General features: G+C 26.3%; 2 protein-coding genes across 6 annotated transcripts in view; one reads left to right on the top strand and one right to left on the bottom strand.

Moving 5' to 3' along the window:
* The window catches only part of LOC129971220 (neurofibromin-like), a 109,179-nt gene extending 106,318 nt beyond the window's left edge, over window positions 1-2,861 (bottom strand). For all 3 annotated transcript variants that reach the window (XM_056084805.1, XM_056084806.1, XM_056084804.1), the window contains exon 1: window positions 2,709-2,861. In XM_056084805.1, the coding sequence (XP_055940780.1) occupies window positions 2,709-2,792 (84 nt within the window). In that variant the 5' untranslated portion in view covers window positions 2,793-2,861. The remainder of the gene's footprint in view (window positions 1-2,708) is intronic.
* Window positions 2,862-3,446: 585 nt separating this feature from the next.
* On the top strand, window positions 3,447-27,019 carry LOC129971389 (protein spinster homolog 3-like). Of its 3 annotated transcripts, XR_008784795.1 has the most exons (12): window positions 3,447-3,770; window positions 4,608-4,810; window positions 8,625-8,776; window positions 11,146-11,212; window positions 12,563-12,699; window positions 13,865-13,993; window positions 18,542-18,737; window positions 20,005-20,070; window positions 20,176-20,274; window positions 20,874-21,042; window positions 25,304-25,377; window positions 26,450-26,888. XR_008784795.1 is itself a non-coding variant. In XM_056085111.1 (11 exons), exons 1-11 carry the CDS (start codon window positions 3,545-3,547, stop codon window positions 26,876-26,878), a joined length of 1,578 nt encoding a protein of 525 aa, XP_055941086.1. In that variant the 5' UTR covers window positions 3,447-3,544; the 3' UTR covers window positions 26,879-27,019. The 3 variants fall into 3 exon arrangements, 2 of the variants coding, with proteins under 2 accessions (XP_055941086.1, XP_055941087.1); XM_056085111.1 differs by lacking the exon at window positions 25,304-25,377 and having other exon boundaries at window positions 26,745-27,019; XM_056085112.1 differs by lacking the exon at window positions 25,304-25,377 and having other exon boundaries at window positions 26,450-26,887.
* Window positions 27,020-27,055: the final 36 nt, after the last annotated feature.

The raw sequence follows: 27,055 nt of genomic DNA on the forward strand, positions 1-27,055 counted from the left end.
TATTGCACCTAGCTTTGTCAGATATTTTTTTTACAGTTTCCTTTGATATTAGCTTTTCCCTTGGATTTGATTGTTTGTCAAACATTCGTTTGTTTGCTTGCTTTTTGATAAGAACTTTTACTCTACTGTTCCTTGCAGCTGAATTCAAATTTTAAAGAGATTTCTGTCCCTAATACTTTTTTTTTCTTTTCTTTTTCAAAAAGCAAAAAAAAAAAAAAGAGAGAGAGAGAGAGAGAGAGAGAGAGGATGGTGGTCAAATCACATCCCTGATGATATGATATTGGACACTATTAGAAAAGTGCATGCACAAAATTTAAATAAAGCAATTAAAGTAACAAGGCTTTAATATCACACAATTTGGCTCAATCGTAGAAATGAAGTTATATCAAAATGATTTCCCTGAAATCAAATATAACTAATATTCCCAGCAAGTTTAGCTGAATCATAGACATGAAGTTATATCTAAATGATTTATTTGAAATCAAATATAACTAATATTCTCGACACACCAGCTAGTTACCTAAAGCGACTAGTTCTAAATAAATGTAAACAATTTTCTTGTACTATTTTAATACACAATAGAACATAAATACAATAGAGAATAATACTCAACAAATCAGTTTCATTCAAGCATCAGCCTGGTTCACTGATTATGCAAAACTATTTATCTAATGCTTCATCACCTTTAGAATCATTTCTTGCACATTATGCACATGTTTCTGCTTGTTTTTTCAATATATATTATTCTTTGAGAAGTTGAATATCTTATGCTAATAGGCATGCTATAGTAAATTTTAATATACCAATTATCAATTTTAAATTGCATTGCTTAATTTTATCCAAAAACAGTTTAACTTGAAAGTATACAAGATTTTTTTGATATCATGGCAAGCATTAATAAGTTATTCATAACTTACACATGCAAAATAGTGTAACCTATTCTTACATGTGTTATAATAGATTACACTTATTCTTGTTTTTGCCGTGGGAATGACATAAGACTGATTAATCAGAAAAGTATAATAAAAGGTTTGTATACATAAAAAGATAAATTCCACTCATATTTATATTCTAAATATAATTATTATATATAAATTTGGTTTTCATTCCTTAAGATTTGACACCAAAATATAGGACTGGCAGTATAATACAAATATTATCTTGCATCAAATATATGATACAAAAAAAATGTATTGAGAATTTCAGTAATGAACAGTAAATCTTCACACATTCATATGTCATATTCCACAAAAAATGCAATAAACAAAAAAAAAAAAAAAAGAAAGAAAGAAAGAAAGAAATTTCTTCAAATATAAATACAGTCATATATGATTTAAAAAAAATTCATACTGAGAATTAGGTAAAATTAAATCAAAATATCTTTACTGTCATTTCAGGATTGGGCAGCTACTAAAAACTAATGGAATTAGAAAAATTAAATAATGTTATTAATCAAAGTAATAGATTTATTAAATTGTTTGAAGTTTCATATGACATCTTGCCATTTTTTTTTTTTTTTTTTTTTTTTACTTCTATCAACAGCATTACTAACTGGCAAGTAACAAATGAAAAAAAAAAAAAGTGTGTGAGAGAGAGAGAAAGAAAGAAAGAATATCAATTAGAAGAAAATTATAATAATTTGATTCTGTGTCTTGAAGTATAATTTTCACTATTACTTTTAAATTAAGAGAATAAAATTTAGCACAAAATAAAAAAAATGTATAAATGAGAGGGATAAATACAATCCTTGGTTTATTTAATAACATTTTGATAAATAAAAAATGCAGGAAAAGAGGAAATGATTAAATCCTACAGAAAATTTCTGAGTTTATGTTATATATCACAAGAAACAATTACAATCTATGGGAGAAAATATTATATTTTGATACTGTCATTTTAACTAATTAAATATTATTGTACATATAATATTATTCCCTCTCTTTTTCTACGAAAAAAAAATTTAAAAACATACTATAACATTTTTTGTAGGCATATAAAGATTTGTGGCATAATATTTATTATTAAAATGAGAACTATTTATCTAAAAATGCTGTCATGTTTCACTGGCATATTTTATAGGAGGAAAAGAACTTTGGCAAATATAGATTAAACAATTAATCCAAAAAAATTTAATGAGAATATTCCACGATATGAAATTCCATAACTCTTAAATTCAGCATATTGAAACATCTTTTTTAGTTACTTGCAGAGTCCAAAATAAAAATGTCAAAAAATTTTGACATTTATATTTAGGACGGTTAATTTCAAACTAAAATAAAAATATGTTCTACAAATTGTACATGGATATTACGAATTGGAATCACAAAATCTCTACAGCACTTCGGAAGATTTAAAGTATTAAAACCAATTAAAATGTTTTTGTTTCTATGAAATTGTATAAAAACTGTCAGTTCAATGGCAACTGCCAGTGTTTTTATTCTGTTAATGGTGCATCATTATAGATCCACCTGTTACGGAAACCGGAGAAAATGAATATCAATACAGATGAAAAAATTTTCATGGAATATGAAAAGATGGAAATTTGTGTTAAAAATCTTCTTGCCATAATTACTGAAGCAAAATCAACTCAAATTTATCTATAAACAAGAACGATTATCAAAACATCGCTCCAATGTTTGACACTTCCTGTGCCGCTCATACTCCAAGATGTTTTGACATTTCTCTACAGAATAACAATAATAAATTACTTGTTCTTCGAATCGAGTCATCAGTGAGTTAACCCACTCTACTGGCTTTTGAGTAGCCATTGTACTTGTATGCTGTACAGTCATCAACGTTTTTAATAAATTCGATGCACTATCATCTGAGATCAAGATCCTCGTCTTCTCCGCACTCCGCTTGCTTCGCGCTTGCTCAATGCATCTTCCGCAAGAAGTAAAAAGAATACGTTACAGCTCCTCCATCGGAGTAATTTCGACATGCATCTTAAAAAAAAGGAATGTAAAATAATTTAATGTTGCATTGATAATCTTGAAAGCTGATAGCATATTTCACTTTTTAGAAAATTTTATTATTGGAAACTAAAGTTAATTATATCTATGGAATTAACTAAAAGTACAAAATGATAAGTGTAAAAATTTGCTATTGATCAGAATTCTTTTTTTTTTATCTATATGCAGTGATTCATTTCATGGAAAGTAAAAAATCTGTTAAAAATTGATCTTTATTACATTTATTTGATAAATGTCTTTCATTATTTTCTTGTTTACATCTTGGTTAATGAGCATATCTAGAAAGATTGGGAATAAGATTTCCAATAATGCATTCCTATCTTTGTATTAATAAATATTTTGCTTTTATCACTTGTATATAAATTTTAACTTTGCTTATGATAATCCAATGCTTATATTCACTGATTTGGCGAAAATGAAAAATTTATAAAGACAAATCCTGCCTTTATTAGGCAGCATTTGGCAACACTCTTCTTATCTTTTCACCTGCAAATAGTAAACATCGAATGATTTGATCGTATGGTAGTTTTTCAAATGTGTTGAAACTCATTCTTTCAATTATTGATTTTACTATGCCGTCTCATATTAATCCTGCATATAAAAATGAAGATGAATTTTCTTTGGGTGATAAAGCAAGTTCAAGCGATCATTTTAACAGTATAACATTTAAAACGGATGTTATGTCCAGCAGGTCACCGAATGGACTCAAAGTTTATAATTCAAGGCAGCGATACATTACTGTATCTGTATTATGCTTCATAAATTTGATTAATTATGTGGATAGATTTACTATTGCAGGTAATTTTGTTGTTTGTTTTTATCATTGAAACCTTGCCTATTTTCAACTAAGAGCTAACAGAATTCATCGATAAGCAGATTTTCGCCACAGTGCTGAAAATCTGTTTGAACTTATTTCTTTTCATGTTAAATTATTTCAACTGCAGTGTATCATTAAATAAAATTTTGCGTATCAAATCTATATATCTCTATATTTATATCAAATCTATATATTTTTGTTATTAAGTTGTTTGTCTCAGTAAATAATGGCATTTAAATAATATCTTACTTCTAAATTACTATATCTTCTAAATTATTATTGCATTCTGATAGTTGATTTTACGATTTTGGTTAGGTAATAAAATTTTAATATTATAAGTTTGTTAATTTTTAATTTAGTAAAAAATATATCTTCCTGTTAGGTGATGATATTCGAATTAACTAATGTGTAACTGAGTGATATATAACATGTATTTAGAATTTATTGAACTGTCTTCAATAGATTCACAAAGGTAAGGTGTCTTCTCAATTTATTACATATTTTGACTGTATGTACATACTGATATCAGATTTAACATTATAAATATGATAAAACTTAAAAAAATATGTATAATATTAGCAAATCATATTTGCATTTCTTTTTGAAAGTTTAAATAGGTACTTTGTGATTCCTTTTTAAGATAAGCAAACAGCTTTTTTACACTGATTCTTTTAAGATCAGTTTATTTTTTCTGTGATGATATTTGTTATGTAAAATATATAATGCTGTTATTTATGTGGATTCTGCAATAATTATTTAAAAAGAATTTTACCATTCAGATTTATTTGCTTCTTTAACAATTTTGTATTGATTTTCAGGTATCTTAAATCATGTCCAGAAATTCTATTCTTTGGATAACACAGAAGGTGGCCTACTTCAAACCTCATTTGTTGTCAGCTACATGATAATGGCACCTGTGTTTGGATACTTAGGAGACCGTTATAGCAGGAAAATTATCATTGCATTTGGAGTCACATTTTGGAGTTTGACTACTCTCTTAGGATCTTTCATTCCATCTCATGTGAGTTTTTTTTTTTTTTTTTTTTTTTAACAAAATCATCGAACAATGATAAAATGTAATGCTCTCCAACATCACATTCTCATTTTATTATTGTATATGTATTTAAGCAAATTCTTGCAAATATTTCCATTTTCTGGTGTGACTCAAAATAATCATTTTAAAGATAAGTAAAATGTATAAGGTATAATATATAATTATAAACTTTCTAGTAGTAATATTAGAAGCATTTTGTCTAAATTTTAGATAGATTTTTATAGGAAGACTACATATTGCAATGGTTCTCATGAGGATTGATTTCTGAAGATTTTCATCAGTCATTGCCTGTAAAACCAAAAACAACTTTTCATTCAAAAGTTTATAAGTGTGTGTGTGTGTGTGTGTGTGTGTGTGTGTGTGTGTGTGTGTGTGTGTGTGTGTGTGTGTGTGTGATGCTTTACCTATTTTATCTTATTAACAAAAGAACTAGAGTAATTTTATTTTGATTTTAATATAAGAGATGTAAAAACTTCAGATGAGTTCACAAATGGGCCATCTAACTCAAAAAGGATGGAAATAGTAGAGAGTTGAAATTCCTTTCCTTAACTTCCTTAATATTGAAGACAGAAAAATAATTAAAATTAGCCAAATTAGCTTGTAGTTACGACAAACTAGGTACAATTCTGTTTAAACTGTGACCAAAAAGCGCCAAGAAAAAAATTTTGCCAAATTATTACAATATACTCAAGTGCATTATTCTTTATTATGAAAAATTTTGAATCTGTAAATCGCATGCTAATTGCCAAATTGATAAAAAAAAAATTCTTGTCGCTTTTTTATCTCCATTACTAATGACAAGTACCAACAGTTTTTGTATTTTTTAAAGTTTTTCGACAACTGCAATTGCTCAGAAGTTAGGGGCTAAAAAGTGAATATTCAAGCCCTAACATATCAACAAATATTGATAATTTAGGGGGGGGGGGAGAAGAAATCAAACTTTTACCTTTATTTTATTTTTATATTTTGAAATTGTTTAAATGCACATGAATAAAAGATTAAAAGCTTTAATAAAACTAAATAAATGAAAATAAAGGAGGAGAAAAATTCAATGGCAATATTAAGTAAAAATGATCTGATTACAAATATCCAGAACCTGGGTGTTTTTTTGTTCTTTTGAATACATTTATCATTTAAAAAATTTATAACTTTGCATCATACTGCAGCATGCATTTAATTCTCCTGTAGACACCATTTAAAATAAACCAATTTATTTTCTAAAATAGTATTTTCTTCATGGCAATAGACTCAAAAGTGAAAAATTACTAATGCTCCCGCTAATTACGGACTCTTATTAACCATTAGGGATTTTCAGAAATTTGTCAGGTATTTGTGGCTTGAATTGTAGACTTCTTTTTTAAATGTGACTAAACATTGTCAGAAAGATTTAATTTATATATTGCTGTTCATAGAAAATACTCATCATGAAACTGATTATTCTTGTGATCAATAAATTTACTAGATAGATTCAGTTATCTTGCCAAAGCATAAAATAGCTTGCTACTCAAATTTTGAATTACACTTTACAATATTCATAATATGAAGAATAATTTTTAAAAATAAAATTCTCTATATTTTGTACAAAAAAATCTTTTTACTATTTAAATGCATTCATTATTTTGAAACTTTTTTTGGTTTAATATCTACCATGTTATTGAGAGTATAGTGTATTAAATAAAGACAATCATTATAGTTTTTATCCAAGTATATGTACTTATATTAAATGCATAACAGAGATTAATTGCCACAGATATCACATTCGACAGTGGCATGCAATTAATACACAAGTATTGCAGTTTCTTTTTTTAAACTGATAATTTTTTTAAAACCTTTTATTCCAAATAATGGTTATAATTGAAATAGTTTTACTATTTCAATTATAACTAAGTATAAGATCTAATTAAAAGATTAATTAAGGAAAGCAGATGATTTTCCCCTCCAATTTAACCGAAAAATGAAACAATAAATTTATACTTTCTATTATGCAGCGATATTCCTTGCATTTAATTGAAGAAGAATACTTTCAAATTTTAGTTAATTTCTTCAAATATCTTTAAAAAGTAGGGATGAACTTTTTTTTCCTTGCCAATTTATACTAACTTGTGAAAATTGCTTAAAATCTTCAAAGTTTTTCAAAAATATAAACTTTGTAACAAACATATATTTGTATATTGTTTTAATAATATTTGTTACTTTAATATTATTTATTTGGCATACTATAATATATATTACTATAAACACTGAATTGTACTTTTTCAGTACATTCATTATCAACATTTGCTTCAAAATTTAATTTTTTATTTAAAGAAATTTAAAAACAATAATTTAGGTGATAAGGAATCTACCTTTATCTTGTGGCTTGTTGAGTTTTTTTTTTTTTTTTTTTTTTTTTTTTTTTTTTTCCCATTTCCCTTTGGACTGATTTATGTGTTGTAAAGAATTATGTTTCCTAAAGATTATCCAGTATTTATATTTTGCATGATTTGCTTATAATACATGAATTGAATTCTATGAGAAATTATTATTTTAAATACAATCCAACTTCCAGGAAATATAAGTTAATTTTAGTCCATTTTTCTTCGTAAAGTGCAAAGGTATGTGGCATGTTTATTTTGATATGTAAATTTTACTGTTCCAACAAGATTGCTCTGCATCATACTATCATAATGATGTTACCACATTTTTAAAATAACATATCCTGAAAGTTGAATTGGATGAGGAGTGACAATTGTTAGTATGCCAAGGTCACTAAATTTTACTTTATTGACTTTTTTTTTTTTTTTTGCTTAGGGATTCATTAAATTTATTGTTAAGCAAAATAAATAAATAAAAATTAAGTACTGCTGAGTTGAACAAGCATGTCATTCAAACATTTCAAGCAGTATTTTCTGCTATGCAAGAAACACTTGGATAGGAACCAGAATTGCTATTTAGACGTATGTTGTACTACAAAAGATTTATTGAAATCTATTGATATTAAAACTTGGTGAAATAATTTTTAAAAACTTCTAATGGGTAGTTCTATTATAATAAGCTCTCACTTTTGGTTACTTTTTAGTCTGGACACCTTTTTTATATTTTACATATTGATAAGTATAAAAAAATAAATTTTATCAATTTCTGCCCCCTGCATTTGAAAAGCTCTTATAATATAAATGCAGTTTATTATAATCTGAAAACATGATTTTTTAATAGAATTTTATTTAATCTATTTTAATTGCCATTTTTTTATTTGTATACCTTTTACTTTATTGTTTAGAAATAGTGTTAATAAAATTATGTAATTGTTATGTATGCTTTTCACTTTTTATAATTACTAGTCCTTGAATTGCTACCTTATTGTCTGATTTAGATGTTATTTATAAATACTCTTAAAATGCATAATTTATTCAGAAGAAAATATTTTGTAGCATCTTATATCTAAATAGTATTAAATGTTTAAAAAAAGTATAATAGTATTACAATGGGGAAAAAAAGCTTAATTAACCATCTATCATAGTATCATGTTATATCATTATTTTTCAATTGACTAAATTTTAATGTTTAAATAAGTAGAAAAATTATAAAAATTGAACATCTTTTTAATTTAACCTAATTATGCTATGGATAGAATAATTTAAATAAATCTTGGTTTTGTCTGATAATTTTCTTCAATAAACATGTTAGATAGTTCTTCAAGTTAAATTTTTAATTCAAACTCTATTATATGAAGAAGAAAGTTATTTACTCACTTATTATTTTCACTTTATTATGTTAAAAATTTATTTTATTTATCCAATAGCTTTTTGGTGTATTTATTTTCCTTCGTGCACTTGTTGGTACTGGAGAAGCTAGTTATTCCACAATAGCTCCTACTATTATTGCTGACCTATTTTCCAAAGACAAAAGATCAAAAATGTTAGCAATTTTTTACTTTGCTATTCCTGTTGGAAGGTAATGTATATATATATATTTATTATTTGTTTTATGATTGTTCAATATTTGTATTTGCTAAGATGGTTGCATTATGTATAAGGCAGCTCGGCAATCTTGACATAGTCATTAGGTAAGCCTGTGTAGTCACAACAATATGCATATACTAATTCTGCAATGAGAGAAAATGAGATAATTTTTGCATTGTATAAGAAATATAGATATATTGTAGGGATTTATTATTATTTTACTTCTGTTTGTAGTATATTTTTTCCATCTTTTTTCAATTGTTTTAAAGCCACTACTTTTTTTTTTTTTTTTTTTACTTTAATGCATTTATTGCATATATTATTTTGATAATGTACAAAGTTATCCATTAGAGTTATAAAAATAGTTCTGATTTCTTTGTCAGGTATTAAACTGGTGGATATGGAGGAAATTCATTCAAATAAAATTATTGTACATGCAGATATCCAATACTAAATCTTCAAATAATATTAAAAATTTATCTAAATGTTTCATTATTTAATGTTAAATGCTTATAGTTCTAAATGAAGTATTATAACTATCTTCTAAATGAGATTTATCAATTAAATAATTTTTATTTGAGAAAGATCATTTCTGATAGTTCTGTTTCACTTATGTTCCTTAAAATGTATTAAAAAATTAATTTCATATTATAAAAATACAAATTACAATGTATCTAGTGACTTAGTCATACATTTGTTAAACAAATTATTATTTGATTATGAAATAAAATTTATAGTTATTTGTCATTTTTATACTTTGGTCAATGCTTTACCCTCTTGGTCAGCATGCACAATCTAAGTCATACCTCAAATCAGTACTAATGATAAAAAGAAATATGATGACTTATATTAGTACAAGTAACCTTGATGTACTTTGATATTAATTGGCTAAGAAATAGAAATTTGAAGGTAGTTCCTAGTGATGTGATAAGTTCCCTTTCTGGTAACCTTGCAGGGAAAATAGGCCTTTGTCTATTTGCTGTCTTTGAAAACTGTTTAAGTTGAAGGAAAAGTTTTAGTGTCCAGCTTGATTGCAGCAATGAATTATTAGTAAAATCACATTGATTCTTCAGTTTTCTGTTAATGCTGGTTAAGGGTGTAACTAGTATAGAACCATGACTCTCAACCTCTATTCAAATTCTTAAACCTTGTCTTATCTTAATCCATTAACCCACTGATTAATTGTTTTGTATTTATGCATGTATTTTTGCAAGTATTGTAATTTTATTTTAAAAAACTTGATAGGTATTTCTATATTGTTATTATGTTACCCTGTAAACTGTAAATAAGAAAGCTTTTTGGTGTGTTTTTGGCACCAAAGTTGGTGAGATATTTGACCACTTGGAAACAAAGTTGGCAAATGGGATCATCAGCAAGCTTCAAGAAAACTCTGGATACTATTTAAAAAAAAAAAAAAATAGTAGCCTTAAACCAGTGGCCAATTATCTGCATGTGTTAGTCATAGTTTTGTTCTGGCTAAATAAGGTGATTTTTTTTTTTCTTGCATATTGGTATTTGCCTGTGTCAAGAACTGTTACTTTACAGATGAAATAATCCTTTTTAGGGCTTAATGTTTTATGTTATTCTGTACTTATGAATTAGTTAAAGTTTACTTTAATTTGAACTGTTTATAGTTAATGAAAACTGAATTGTTTTTACTTTTATCTGATTAATTAATAACTATAAATATTTATGTATAATTTTTTTTGATTGAGTTTATTCAATGAATCCAGCATTATAATTCATAACAATATACTATATATTCTTCACTGATAGAAGAAATGAAATGATTGCATGAGTGTTTCTGGGCAATGTTTTTGAAACATTTTAAATGCCAATGATGTGGGGTTGTTTTCAGAAGCGCCAAGGCTCTTCAGCCTTTTATCTTCCGCTTTGGCTGAAATGATGGATTAGAAACAGACAAATTATGTTGAGCATGAATGTTAAATTTTTACTGGTGTCTTACTATATTAATACTATGAACTGATACTACTTTAAACTTGAGAGAATTTTAGAAGAAGAAAAAAAAGGGGGGGGGGGTAGGGTTTCCTTGTATGTTACGTTTTGTCCTAATAAGTACAAAAACATTTTAAATTGACACTACTATTTTATTACTGAGATATGTGCTTTAAAACATTATTTTCATACATGCAGTAAATAATTTTTTATATAAGCAAATTATTATTATAAGATTGTTGCATTTATATTAATATTATAGTACACATTCATCATGAAAAGATTTCTTAATTTTTTTTTCAGATGTTTTATTTATATACCTAAAAGACTTATTTTAATGTTATTAAAATTTTAGCTGTCTAGTTTTTTTCAAAATTATTACTTTTAATTATAAAATAATTTTAGTGGACTTGGCTATATTATTGGAGCACAAATTCTTCAGGCAACTGGTGAATGGCAGTGGGCCCTCCGTGTAAGTTTTTTTCTGTTATAGTTTTTATAAAATTTCTTATTTATATGATACTTTTTATTACTTTGCCTTGTAAAACGTATCAATTTTCTATGCATTAACAATTCAGAGATGGTATTATCTTCATTGTGACTTTAACAGTTTAATTCTAGCTATGATCTTAATTAACCACCCAAAAATTCATATGAAATTCCCAGTCACAGGTAAAAAAAAAAAAAAAAAAAAAAAAAAAAAAAAAAAAAAAAAGGCTAAATCACTTGTATTTTTGAAAAAGTTTGGCTAAGATGGTCTCTATTGAACTATTTATTACTGATTGAAGATTTTTATTTTTAACAGCATTGTCTGCTTTATTTATTACTAAATACCAGTTGAAACTTCATCTGTCCTTTGAATCTATCTAACCAGTTATTTCATTTATTTTAATCATAGGTAGCATCAAATATAGTTTACGTATAGTTTTTTTCCCACTATGGAGTGTGGTAATTTGACAGTGCGATAAAAAAATTTTTTTACTAGATTCATGAAAAGACCATTTGAATGAATTTCCCAAACTTTTCTTTTCTTTTCAAGTTTCTGGAATTTTATTTCTATGTTTTCTATATCTGCCATAAGGTCAGTTTTTCTCTTTCATATTTTATTTTTAGTCTTAAATTCTGTATGTTCAGTTTTAATTTTCTGCTAATGGTCCTAAAACTGATATTTTTTTCAGAAGTTCCACTTTTTATTTTGTCTCATCTTGCTTTAATCTCAATCATCAATTGTTCGTTATCAGTTTCTCCGTCAAGAATTCTTTTCTGGTTTTTAATTTTGTCATTATAATAAACAATTTCTGAAGTATTTATTCTTCATAGGTCTGGCCACAAGATCTAGCATTCACAGGAAAATCAAGTGTTTTATGATATCAGTTGTAGCATTCTGTACTTCATTTCACTTGTGAGAGGGAGCACAAATAATGATACATATTCTTTTAAAATAATTTAATTTTCTGATAATTTCTACAGTTAATTATGTAATTCAAAACTAACTGACAAAAGAGTGTAAGCCATGCAATAAAAGGATTTGATTACAGTATTTATTAGGCTTTTTCATTTTATTAATAACTAAGTCAACTCTAAAACTAAACTCCTGTGCAGCTGTTCATTTTTTTTTTTTTTTTTTGGTGAAATGAGGGTTCAAACCTTCCTGAAAATTTCCTTTATCTCAAGAATTAAGATTTGCCAATCATTGTGGAAGTATTTACCAAAAAAATATTTCATCACTAAAAATAACTAAAGAGGACTTTATTATGCATCCCTTATAATTTATAACTTTTATTTAATGCTTGCTTATATATATATATTTATTTTATTACAGATTACGCCAATATTTGGTTTCATATCTGTTGTTCTTACATTTTTGTATGTGAAAGATCCACCAAGAGGGGAAGCTGAAGGTGGCACTGTTTTTGAGAAATCAACTTTATCTGCTGATTTGTTATACTTATGCAAAACGTATGTAATTATTCTTAATCTGAAAGGTTTCATTTTGTTGTGTATGAATTCATTTTGTTGCTGTTCATTTAGTTGTGTACTTCAAACTAACCACAACGAATGCAAAGGATTTTACTTAAAATTTAATCCCTTAGTTATAATTTTAATTAATTTTAAATATTTTGTAAATTTCTTGATTTTAGTGTCTTTTGTAATATCTTTAAAATTTTGTTTACTTGGGCAGTGTATTAATTTTTAGAAGTATTTGATTATGTTCAATCTCCTTTTTTTGTTTTGTTGTTGTTGAATTATGATTCAATAATTGTCTATTGATAGAGTCTGTTTTGTTTATATAACAAAATAAATGGACTAGGTTTTACTTTCTTCCTAGTCATGGTAATTATTTATATGAGTTATATACTGGATAATTTTTTTTCTTTTGATGTTTTAAATTTATTAATTTGTTACTACCTTTTTGATTTGGTTTGAAAGTAAATAAAGAAGAAATATTTTGTATTATTTAATTTTAATAGGGTTATTATAAAAATTGCCGTCTTGCTTTAATCTTGACCAGTTTTGAAGTTAAGTAATGCAAAAATAAGTAATAGATTTCTTGCTTTTTAAAAAAGATATGACAATAAAGAACATTAAAAAGATATGTAATTTTTTGCCATTAGTATCATATTTTGATAGAACATTATTTATATCCATGTTACTGCTTCTTTATTATATAGATGAAAATTATATTAAAATTAATCTTATTAATATTTAGATCAGAATTTAATTGCTATGTATATGTAAACAATTTAAATATGTATTTTGCATATGTAATTAAAATTCATGATGACTTTTATTTTTTTTAAAAAGGCAAAATCTTTTTTTAAATTTATTTTTATAAATTTAATAATTAAAATCACTATTTGAAAATTGATTTGTTTTGTAATATGCATTTAATATTTTAATATATTTCACAAGAACTGGGTGTTTCCTGCCATACAATAAAACGTTTAAATAATTTTAAATTTCATAACCTTTTATAAGTGCATTGTATTAAACAATAATGAAATTTGTATTAATTTCCCATACAGTTATGTTATGCTGTTATACAGCATTGCTTGTAATTACTTTGTTTTCCTAATGACTTGATAGTAATTAAAATTATAACTCTTCTTTCCTCTTCCTATAGGAAATCGTTTGTGTATTCAACATTGGGATTCACAAGTGTAACTTTTGCAACTGGTGCTTTAGGGTGGTTTGGACCAGTATATATGGAACTAGCACTAGCTAAACAGTCATTAGATCCAGTATCATCTAAGTGAGGCAGTTTTATCATTGTATTGCTATTTTTATTTAATGAGACGCAAACCACAATTTGTCAGTTAGCTTGCCCACAACAAATATTGATTATGTTTTGGAAATAAATCTCTTATATAGTTCTTGCCCTTTATGGTATTTAGATTATGATAGATATTTCATCCATTTAGTATTAGCTTGGATGAAAAGAGGTTTCAGCAATGTCTGAAAAAATAATAAACTTTTTTTAACAATGAAAATTAATTTACAAATTAGTGATATTAAGTTGACAGACATTAAAAAGTTTATGATGTACTAAATGACTACATAAAATGTAGAAGTCCTAAAATACATAACAAAAAAATATTTTAGCTAAATAATGAATGAATTCAAAGAATTATAAAAAAAGTGTATTACTGCCTGCAATATTATGAAACAAAAATAAAATGTAGCTTTGAATCTAGTGTCCAACTAATTGAGATTTACTAAATGAGAAAAGCAATTCAAATTTGATTGCAATATAGAAAGCCTTAATTTTCAATATATATATATATATATTGAATTGTATATAAAAAAATTAGTTACAATTTTATGAATGTGTAACTAATTAATTAAAATTTTGAAAAAAAAAATCACCTCAAGATGCATATTTGTACTTTCCAAAATATATTTGAAGCATATTTAGAAGCTTTTCAGTCTACCTTGTTAAGCTCCAACAAACACTCATTCTTTTATTTTTAACAAAGATGTTTTGTTACAAAATTACACATGTGGTTTACTGTTAAAGAATATTAGTTTATGTAATAACTGAAATGACAAATGGTAATTTTTTATTAATATTTTGTTTTTATTATTGTGTGTGATCATTTAATTTAAGCAATTTAATTAATTAATTGTAAATATTAACGGTCCATAGCTTGTTACAAGCAATGTTGGCGAACAAAATTTTATCCAACTTTCTGCAGAATTTGAAATAATAAAATAAATATTTAATGGTTATTCGAAATACTATATTGTAGTATCATATTTATGATTGTAGCAATTTTGTGTTTTAAATATGTAGACTTTGCTCCTTTAGTTACAAAAAATGCAGTTGCTTCTTCAGAATTGTATTAGTATTAAAAAAAAAAATTGTATTAATATTTCCTTTAGCATTTACTAAATTTTATAATTAAATTATTTTGGTCTGCAATTTAGGAGGAGGAGGAGAGAGGAAAGAGACCAATTTAGAAGCTCACTCTTAAAATAATGTTATGTGTGTATCTGAGAGATTCAGATAAATCTGTCTTAAACTTTGCAATTGATATTGATAACATAATCCTGATTAGGAAATCATCTGAATGATATTTTGACATGAAACAGTTTTCCTTATAAGAAATATACAGATAATTTGGTTTACGAGATCAATTTCTGTATTTCCTTGAAGAATTTTATTAAAAAAAGTATGGTAAATGTGATTAATGTCTATAGGTAAGAATTATATTTTTATGAAAAATGTTCAAACTTTTCTAAGTGTTCTAAATATTTATGGGAGTTTATTTTATAATAATTTAAATGCTTGAAGGCTTTGCTGTTCCATTTAAATATAATCCTAAAAGTTTTTAAAAGAAATTAAAGTATTTCCACTAAATTTTTTTTCAAACATCAGCTGTAGATATTCTATACAATGAAATTCTGACAAAAGTTGTTTAATTCTATGGATCTCTTATTATGATAACCTGAGAAAAGCAAAAACCATTTTTATTATTTTGCACTAATCATATTAAACTGTATTGTGATATAATTTTTATCTGGCTAATGAATTGCAAAAATTCAAAATTTTTAATGAAGAGTAAGTTTGTAAATTCAAAGAGATATTAAGAAATATCTGTTTTATTTCATAGTTAATTTACTACCAGCAAATGCTTTGCATAGCATCAAGACGACTTTTGTCATTGCATTAAGAGACAAATTGTTGTTCAAATTCAGCAATTCAAATTTTATCCCTTTGTGCATCCAATTGTTTTGTTCTAATAGTTGTCAGTTTAGAAAAATATTAAAAGCTTTGGAAGTGTATAGACTTTTTGACATAAGCATACGCACAAACAGCTATGGAATTTCACTAGTTGCTATGAAATTTCTCTAATTACTATGGAAATTGGGTGAAAATTCTAAATATATGATGAAAAATTCCTTAAAACTACAACTTTCTGGATATATGTATATATATGGAAAAAAATATAAAAAAGTATGTGTGCGCTCATACAGAAAAACTGTAAAATATGCTGAAAATGCCCTTTTTCCAAGTACAATGTGGATAGTAAAAGTATTTAAAAATGGTTTTAAAAAAGGATAAGGAAAAGCATGAAATCAAAAATGCTGAAGTTGCTCTTCTCAACAAAAATGAATGGCATTTTGTTATGATGATAAACTGGGTAATTTAACTTAAGAAAAGCAAAAGTGCTTGATATGTAATTAAACAAAATTCTAGATGTTAAACAAATAGTGTTAATTTATTTGATCAACAAAATCGTATTGTTTTATTTTTTTAAGAAACTATTTCAATTATTTATTTAATCACTGATAAATGTGTTAAATAATTCTGAATAATACTTGAAATTATTTGTTTTAACTAGTTAAAATCCTTTAGAAATATTTATTCTTCAAGTTTTGATATTATGTTATGTTTTGATATTATGTTATATAAACATAGTATAAAATGAAGTCTCCTGAAAGCGTCTGTATGTTGAAATCGTAAAAACTCGAGAAATACTTAATTAATTTTGGAGATATTTAGACCATTTTGTAGGGCATTTATTGGGGAAGGTTTTAGTATATTGAAGCCATATATAAAAAAAAGGAGTTTTATAATTGCGAATTTAATTATTTTCCTACTACGGTTCACGCTTGCTTAAAGCAGCAGTATCTGTGCTTGGCACTTATCCACGCGGGAGCGGAAATCTCAAACTTCGCATGTGCAAATAGCAAGAGCTGTAATATTCATATGCGATGCATTTCGTTGTTTACGTTTGATTTTAAATAGCGATTCAAATCTCATTATCCCCTAAAGAAGGAAATTCAACCTTGGACGGAGCACATTAAATGCCGAAACGCTTTGTTTGTTGCGAGATAATGAAAATGTAGAGAAAAGAAACGTTAGGTTAGTGAATATCAGATAAAGAATGTCCACCCTTTCTTCAAAGCAGAGTCTTCTGCTGAGCTAAGTAACCGTCTCTCTTTAAATCGCACTGCAATTGAATTACAGAGACAGAATGAATCTTGCCTGTCTGCTGACAGCGAAAGACATTTAAATTTGAGACACAGGAGAACAAGTGAAAGAACAGCGTTCCTGATATTTGGTCCGAAAAGGAGTACTCCGCTCTGAATTATGATGTGTGAATTACCGAAATGATGCCTCTGTTTCAATAAGAACAATGTCTATAGTCTGTCCTTATTGTACAGCTTTTATATACAGTAATTTTCGCCAAAAAATAATTTATCGCCAAATTTTAGCAAAATGGCCGAATGTGGCGAGAACGGCAGCAATAGAGTAATGGTAGCAAAAGCACCATTGAAAAATTGCCATCCTCGCAAGGCACAAAATAACTGTATATCAATGCTTAGACCAGCTTTAAAATGGAAGGATGAATCAAAAGGTTTATCTTGTTTACAAGAGAAAATTGAAATCATTTTAACAGCCTAAATATGTAACAGTATTGTATATAGATGTATAGTCATTTTCACCCAAAAAATAGTTTATCGCCAAATTTTTACGAAATGGCTGAATGTGGAGCGAACAGTAGCAAAAGCATTTCCAATCTTAAGGTTCCAAGGAACACAAATTAATGGAAATATAGAAAAAAAAATCAATAAATGCAGTAAAATGAAATACCTGTAAAAAAATTTAATCAAAAATAATGAAAGTAAGCAGAAGATGTGTAAGCAGTGGGAAAAAATCAAGGGAAATGAACAGGAAATATCAAAATACCATAGCATACAATAACATAAAAAAGAAATAATGGCCATGTAACCCCTAACAGAGCACCACCAAAAAATTGCCAACCTCATAAGGCGCCAAATGACTGTGTATCAAAAGCTTAGCCCTAAATATTTCTGAATGTGTGCTATAAAAATTGTTTTATAGTTATTTTTGATGATTTCTAAATATCTTTTTGATCCTGTGTGGCATTCCCATGTTATATCGGGTGGAGGCTAGACTTAAGTCTGAAACTAATTTTTCCTCTTAGATGTTATGCTACGGGGACCGCTGTGCAGGTACTGCTAGTATGTAATATATTGCTAAGAAGTGTTATAGATAATAGGGTAAACAATGTTGGAGTGCATGCATATGATAGGATCTTTACAACCGGAAGAATATTAAATCCATAGCTTTAAGGGAATACTGAAATAAACTGAATAATGAGCTTTGGAATTTGCATTAAAATGAAACTAGATTGGCTTCCTGGAGGATTTATAAATATTAAAATTTGAAATATTTAGCTTTCTTAGATATGTATAATTTTTAAAAATGCTTTTAAATAATGAATGTGAAAACCTTTTGTATTAAAAATTTGTTTTTTTTTTATATTAGTGCTCCCTTGATATTTGGAATCATCACTTGTATTGCTGGTATTGTTGGAGTTCTTATTGGATCCTTTGCTTCCACATATTTAAGGAGGTTTCATGCAAAAGCTGATCCTTTAATCTGCGCATATGGAGTTTTAGCTAGTGTACCTCTTATATTTGCTGGTGTTGTAGTTTCTGAATATAGCATCATAACATCATGGGTAAGTTTATTTTGATTTTGAAACAAATGTTTGCAGCTTAGATTTTCTTTTTGTTATGAATGTAATCAATCATTTTCTAATCACACCTCTCAAAGAAAAACTATTTAATTAATTTGACAGTCATTATCATCTGTTTCTTTCGACTTTAACATCCTCTTTCTGAGATTTTGCATTCATCATACTTAGTCTTTTTGACCATTTCAAAATAGACTAAAACAGAAATTATATAAAATTTAATTTTAAGATATTAATATAATGTATTTAATTCTGTTTAAAAATCTTTTGCAACTCTGATAAACAAAAACATTCAATGCATTTTGATAATGACTGTTATTCTCTTCAAAAAATGACATTACTGATTTTGCATGAATGTGTTTAGATACATGCCTAATTTTTAAGTATTCATTTATTCTTATATACTGAAAATCTGTTAATTAAACTTTAATAAAATAACTTTTTTGTTCAGTTTAAATATTTTATTTGTATATATATGTGTGATACATTTTTGAGCTAAATAGTAATAATATTTTTAGTTCTTATAACATCATAAATTTTTGTTTTCTTTCTGTTATGAGAAATTAAATGTTGTGAATAATGTTTTTCTATGATCAATGATTTCTATGATAATGATTCTATGATCAATGATGCGATCAAATTTTAAATTAATTTTAAATCCTTTATATCAACATAAATTTTGAAAATAATTTATGCAAATCATACTTTTTTAGTTGTACAGTTATATTTCTGAAGAAGCCATAAATTGTTTTAATCCTTTCTGCTTTTGATTCTGAGGATCAATGTTTTGTGTAATATATTTAACATTTTCTAGAAAATAATTTGAAATACACTACAATAGCTAGCATAAGATTGGATTTGTAATTTCTCAGCTTTTATTTGTATGTTGGGAAAATAAAATGCCAAGTTCATAAGATGATTAGATTAATTTTTTTTTTTTTTTTCAATTGTGTAAATTTTGTGATTTGTCTTCTGTCTTTGCAATATTTTAGTTGTATTGTCTATGTAACATTATACATTTTTTATATATATTTTTATCATTTATGATTTTTTAGTAACATGAAGTTATGTATTAAGACAAAAAAAAAACTATTAACAAAATAACTGATCAATTATTAAAATTATGTGTCTGTTTGAAGAACTCAATAACACATAAATTTCTTTTCTGAATTATTCAGTATCTAGTTTGTGTCAATTTCTCTTTATTTATATATATATATATATATACTTATTTTTCCTCATTGTAACTTAGGTCCTTATCTTTATTGGAGAAGTTTGCTTATGTGTCAATTGGACTATTGTCGCAGATATGCTGCTGGTAAGCACACAACATTTATATCAGAATTATCTCTATTTTTCTCAGGCTTGATAAATCTGATTGTTTTATATACATTATTCAAATACTTCCCTTTTATTATTATAGTATGTTATTATTCCTACGAGAAGATCAATAGCTGAGGCTGTTCAAATACTTGTATCTCACGCTTTTGGTGATGCATGTAGTCCTTACATAATTGGGCAGGTAATTCGAATTTGTCTCTTATTCATTTCCTTATATTTTATTTTTAGCAGTCAGTGCAAATATTTAAATGTCTAATTTCTGAAGATTTCGGTTGATCATGTGATAATAAATTTTAGTCTAATTAAGTAAATATGGATTTTTGATCTCTAGTGAGTTAATTATTGTGTAAAGATATTTAGAGTAATGGATGAGAATTTATTTCCAGTAATAAAGTATAATTTAAAAAAAAATCTTTTTTTATTACTGATTTATGAAAAAATTATCAATGATAATTTTATTACAATAAAGAAAAGTTAATTTGAATATTTGTGATGGATTCGTTTAGCTCCTTTCTAACTTTTTGAACTGCTTTGGCTTAAATTTTATTAAATTGAAATTATTTGGCTGTTTTGTGCATGGTGATTTTATTTTTTGCAGTCTTAATTTGAAAAGTATAATTTGTATGTAGGACTAAGTTAATTGCTTGATTTTTGACATGTTACGAAATTTTTGAAAATGCAATGTAGAACTTTTAATTTATTTTATTTCAAATATATCATTGTTTATTTATCATATATTTACATGCTATCAAATATATGTACCATTATTTGTTTTTGTAGGTTTCAGATTCAATTTTCATGTCATCAGATACCAGCATTCATAAATATCTGAGTCTGCAATATGCTTTATACATACCTACTGGTGTGCTTGTTATTGGTGCGTTTTTCTTTTTCCTCACAGCCTTACACATTGAAAAAGACAAAGCAAAATGCAGTTTTGCAACACATGGTAAGATTTATTGTTATTATTATTGAAAGTAAATTATTTTCTGTCTCATTTAAAAAGAAAATTTGATGAGCAGAGTTTTACTTATTGGTACTTTTTTTTTTATCAGTGATGACACATTTTAATAATTATGCTGTTTTTGTTACCTTTCATACCATTTAAATTACTTTATATATCAGATTTAATGATGCAATATTTTACTTTAAATAAACAGTATGTTATCTAAAATTAATATGCCTTCTTATATATGTTTCACAAAAATATTTATGTGTATCATTTATGAAGTAATTAACTGTTATACAGAAGTGATGGGTTTATTAGATTTTATATACAGGGTGGTTATAATTAAACTTCATCTGTAAACAGCATCACACAGTGCAAACAGATGAACAGATTGCAACAAAATTTGGTAAATAGACTATACACAAGATGCGTTCACAGAATTGGGGGGGGGGGGTTAGTTCCAAAATATATACCAGAAGGTGCCTTTTCGAGAAAACATTAATTTTAACACAATAAACAACCAAAATGGAATACAGAAACAATATTAACATTTATTTACTAGTTTCTGATCACCTTGTCATGGAAGTACATTAAGTAAAGGTAAGAAAAAAATTACAGTATGCTGTTTGAGGGGGGGCACCAATTCAGTTTGCAGAAACAAAAACAGATTAGGACGAAATTGCACAAGAGAAGCAGTTGTTAATCGTGTCCAGGATGATGTAGGGAAAGGTGCTCCATGTGACCACCCTCATTCACCTGCAACATTTCAAGTCGATGTACAGTGTGTTCAACCACAGATCATGACTGATCAGTTATGATGCTTTGCACATGAAGCCTTATGGAGTTCTTTAAGTACTTCAACATCACAACAAGATACTGTCATCATTACAGCCTTAAACATCGACATAAAACATGACAACGACTGCAAATGTTTCTTACCCTAACCTGTTTTGCATAAAGTTTCCTCTTCTTCGCAAGCATGCAAATCTCGACATTTTTTCCTGGAGCTGACAGCTTTCCCCATTTTTATATTTTATTACTCATAATTCTTGTTTTGGAATGTTAATATCGTTTCTGTGTTCCGTTTTGATCGATTATTGTGTTAAATTTGTCTTTCTGGAAAAGGCGCCTTCTGGTGGACATTTTGCCCCCCGAAATTCCATAAGCGCATCTCATGTATAGTCTATACACTAAATGTCGTTGCAATCCTTCATCCATTTGCGTTGTAGGAAGCTGTTTATAACGGAATATGTAAACATTTCATATTATTAAGTTCTAAAACTATTTGTCCAGATTTTTTTTTTTTTTTTTTTTTTTGTGTATGTTTTATAAAAATTATTTTTTATGCTTAGTTCTTTAATTTTTAGTAGTAGAAAGAATGTTTGGTTATTCCCAATTAATTGTTATTGTGTAGCTAATGTATTTTGTCCATCACAAGGTCTATCAACTTTTTTTGTTTCCTTCCCTTCAAAGAAGTGGGTTTCTTAAATATAATATAAATAAAACACTAATTCATAAGCTATTCATCTTAAATTACATTTTATTCTCATATACCATTAAGTAGCTAAATAAATTATAAATTAATAATTTTTACAACTAACTAATGTTTCTTAATTTGCATATTGCAAGCAATTATTGCCATAAAATTGATAATATTAATATATTCATTGAACTTATTTATTTTTATGTTAAAAATTAAGTCTAAATCTGTATTTTGAAGCAACAAGATGTAAAGCATCTTTCTTAAAAGAGTTACTCAGAAGTATTTAATTTCATTTGTGAGGAAAAAGTTACTTGCCACAAGTTCATTCATCAGTATTAATTTTTATTCACCAGTATTTATATTATTTATCTCTTGTTTGATAACCTTGAAGTACTTCAAATTGCAACTTTAATTTTTAATTTTTTAGCAAGTCAAATAATTTACAACCTTATTAGCTTGAAATTTTATTTAATGAAAATTTAAGGTAATCTTCTCTTTTAAATCTTTACCATTAATTAAATATTAGGAATTAACTATCTTGTCTTTAAACTTTTTAAAATTCATTGAATTATCATTAATTTGTTTCATGTGAATCATTCGTAAGGAATAAATGTTTGTGTTTTATGTCATTAATTAACTAATTTCGATTTTTTTTATATAAAAAAATATCTTTTTGTAATCTAATAATGGTTGAACATTTGTGTCTTTATTTATGTTTGTAGTTGGTAAAAATGAACCATGTGCATAAACCTCTATTTTCGTAATTTCTGGCAATTAATTAACAGAAGTTAAAAAGATATTATGAGACAACATATTTGATTCGATTGCTTATAAAAATAATTTCCAAAATAAGAAATTGCCATTTAAAACATTGACCTAATGAATTTCTAAATATAATTTATATCTGACATTACTAATGATTCCTTTAAAGATTTTCTTGTGTTTCCAATTTTTAAAAAATTATATTATTATTCATACTAATTAATGAGGCAGATAAACTGAATGTTTTTGAAATAGTACATATTAAAATTTGAAAATAGGTCAAGTATGTAAATGGGGAAATCCTGCTCCATTGTTCACATCATTAATATGTCAACAGTACTACATTATCATAAATCTAAGAATAGTATGTTTTAGTTTATGGTTGTTTTCATAAGGAGTAATGAATTGATTGCTGCATTTCATCATCAGTTTTATCACAAATTCAAAATTCGCTAAAATGAATTTTCCTCTTCTAGCATTATCTTAGATTAATCTCCATCCAAGAAGTTCATAAATAAAATCAAAACTACCTTGTAATTTGATCAAACTATGTACTTCAGAAAATATAGATGCTATGTTTAAGAGAGACATTTTGTGGAACTTCGATATCATAAATGTTTATCTGAAGGGGCGGGGGAACCCTAAAATTTTATTTTTAAAAAGATTTCTTTAAAAACATCTTATTAATTTGTCTCACCCAGCATAATTTAGACATGCTTTGATATTGAAAGAATACATTTGCCAGTTTTTGCTTAGTAATTAATTGGGAATGAAAATAAGCTTGTTTCTTTGCAGATATAAATATACGTAAGTCATTTTATCTTTTTTTTTATATATATATAGATTAACAAATTGTTATTTATTTTTTGTATTTTTTTTAAAAGATTACTTTTAAAAATCTTGGAAAAAGATATTAGGCATTAATATTGTTTTCATGTCACTGGAAATTTTATTTTTATTTTAAGTCTTAAATGCAAACTACGTCTATAAGGTAAGTCGTATAAAACAAAAAGTTGCTGAATAAATAAGAGGAAATAACTTTTTAATATGGTTGTCAAAATAAATTAAAAGAAATAACGATCAGTGTGCATATCGTCATGAAAAGTGCTTAAATTTGAAACTCATTTTTAAGCACCTTAAAAGTGCTTAATTTTGGAAAATGATCCTAAAAAAGTGCTTAATTTTCTTGAGATGTGCCACACATACATATTAAATAACACTTAATGGCTTTTTCCTATTTCCTCTTCAACAATGTGTATTGTTGTTTATTGAAATATTAGGAAGGCTATCCCGTAGGGTATATATGCTGTGTCATATTTCTTGCAACTTGAAAAACATACGAACTTAATCAGAATTCAAAGATGGTGAACAATTTGATCTAGTGATTCCTGATAAATATCGTTTAACCTTTTTGTATGTTGAAGAAAAATAAGTAGATTGGTCTGATCAATGAAAAATTACAATACAGCAGGATCAATTTTCATATGCCAAGGAGATATATCGAACATGAGAGTAACTCCTTTAAAAAGAGAGAAGAACCAAAATTAAATTCTAGTGGTTATAAACTCTAACAAATATATATACAAATTTTACAAATACTATTACAGAATACAGTAAGACTAAAATAAAAATCTTTTATTGAGCATATTGATTTTTTAAAAAATTAGCTTAATCCACACTTTGTAAGCTTTTTTTAAAGTCAAATGATTTAAATGTTTATATTACAAAAAAAAAGTGATCAAATGTAAGTGTAAGTGTTAAATATAGTTTATTACCAAAAATAAAACATATAAAGCAGAATATACAATATATTTAACTAGCAGGGTTTCCCCCAATCCCCACTTTTTCTTTTATATCAGTCAGAAACATTCTAGAAAAGTGTTATAAGAACTTTAAAAATTATTGTATGCAAAATTTGGTTTGTCAAGTTGATTATTTATTTTTAATCAATTTTCAAAATATTTGTTCTGTACCTATCATAGTTTATTTACTCCTATTTCTTATTATTATGATTAGATGCTGATTGAAAATATTTTTGTTCAGTTGATATGGTTTTATAAGTTAAAAGCAAAAGGAGTTTTTAATACAAGGTAAGAGAAAAATACACAAAAGTGGAATTTTAAATTACTATACAATATCAAAAAATGTTTATAGCCTGGCTAATAAGGTTATATTTAAACTTGCTGTTAGTGATTCATAAACCAAAAGTATTGTGGTCAAAAGCCATACCTGAGTATTATTCTAATGCTGTTTATTATGAAAAATTATCAATATCAGAATTAATTTTAAAAGCAATAATAAATAAATATGCTGATTTGGTTGATTCAGGAGAGAAAGATTACAAAACTACATTTTGATATTAATATATTTCAACATTTTTTTTATTTAGCTTGATGAAACATACTTGCATTATGACATTTTTAAAACCTTCAAAGGTCTAATTAGATTTTATAACTGTATAAAACTGTTTCAGGTGAACAGGAATTTAGTTTTAATTCATTGAGTTTATAATGATATTGTTGCTCATTTTAGCTGATAGTTGGAATATTCAACTCAATAAACCAAGCAAGTTATCTTCAATATTAAAATTTTCATCCTTCAGCAGTTCTGTTTGGTTGTTTCAGCTAATACTGTAAATGCCACAATACTGTGATTTTTTTATTTAGTACATCATTAGATGTCAGAATTGAATGGGATAATAAGGAAATTACTACATCTGTATTGCAACAGTTGATTTTTAACAAATTAAGAATCAAAACTGTATTTGAGAAAATATAATACAGATATGATATACATATGCAGTTGGAAACACAAGGCGAAATTCATTTATTATGTAACTTCATAGAAATTCAGTGAAAAAATATTCCTTAATTTTTTTCAAATTTCATGCAATAGAAAGGAAATTATTTTATGTTTTATAAAAGTAATCTTTTTTCTCTATATGCAGAAGTATTTTTGCTAAAAATTTTATCCTAACAGAAATTATTTTTTATTCAAAATTCTGATAGATGTAGAGGTTTTGCACTTGTTTCATGATTACATGCCTCATAAAAAGTTACTAAAATTTAAATGTAACCTTAGAATTTCTGTTGTTTACATTTGTTTGTATGTCATTCCTCTTGTATGTCTTGTGCTTCATTTTCCCTTATGTTTGTCTACCAGGTCTTTACCCTCCTCTGCATATTTTTGCTGAAGATCCAATTCAAATACCAGCTGATGAAATCAGTGATTCAAGACATCTCTTGTAAAAGCAAACTTTTTTTTTTTAATGAAATGCTATTTAGATTCTGCCAAAAAAGTGTCAATAATTTCAAATTATTTATTTGTACTATATTTTGTTATATATTTTATTTATTTAAGTCTGTATGTGTAATAAACTACATGCATGCCAATGATGTGATATATCTGTGATATATTTTGTATGTAATTTTATCATGCCGATGTGCTTATTTCCTAGTTTCTGAGAATGTCAACAAGGTATCAGATTCACCTTATGTACTTCCAGTGGAAAATGCATTCATGTCACAAATAGATAAAACAACAAGAAGCTCCCTTGAATTAAAATGTTCTCACGAAGTTACTTCTTTATAACTTGAGTGGAATTTTTTTTTAAAAAAATAACTTCATTATAGAAATGTTTCTAATTTAATTTTGTAACTATTGCAGTAGATATGTAATGCACATACATAATTTATGCTAGCCATTGTATATATTTGACTTTCTCATTAAACTGTCTTCATGTAAAATTCTAGTATATTTGAGTCATTA

The sequence above is a fragment of the Argiope bruennichi genome, chromosome 6, assembly GCF_947563725.1.
Source record: "Argiope bruennichi chromosome 6, qqArgBrue1.1, whole genome shotgun sequence".
In the NCBI taxonomy this organism is placed as follows: Eukaryota; Metazoa; Arthropoda; class Arachnida; order Araneae; family Araneidae; genus Argiope; species Argiope bruennichi.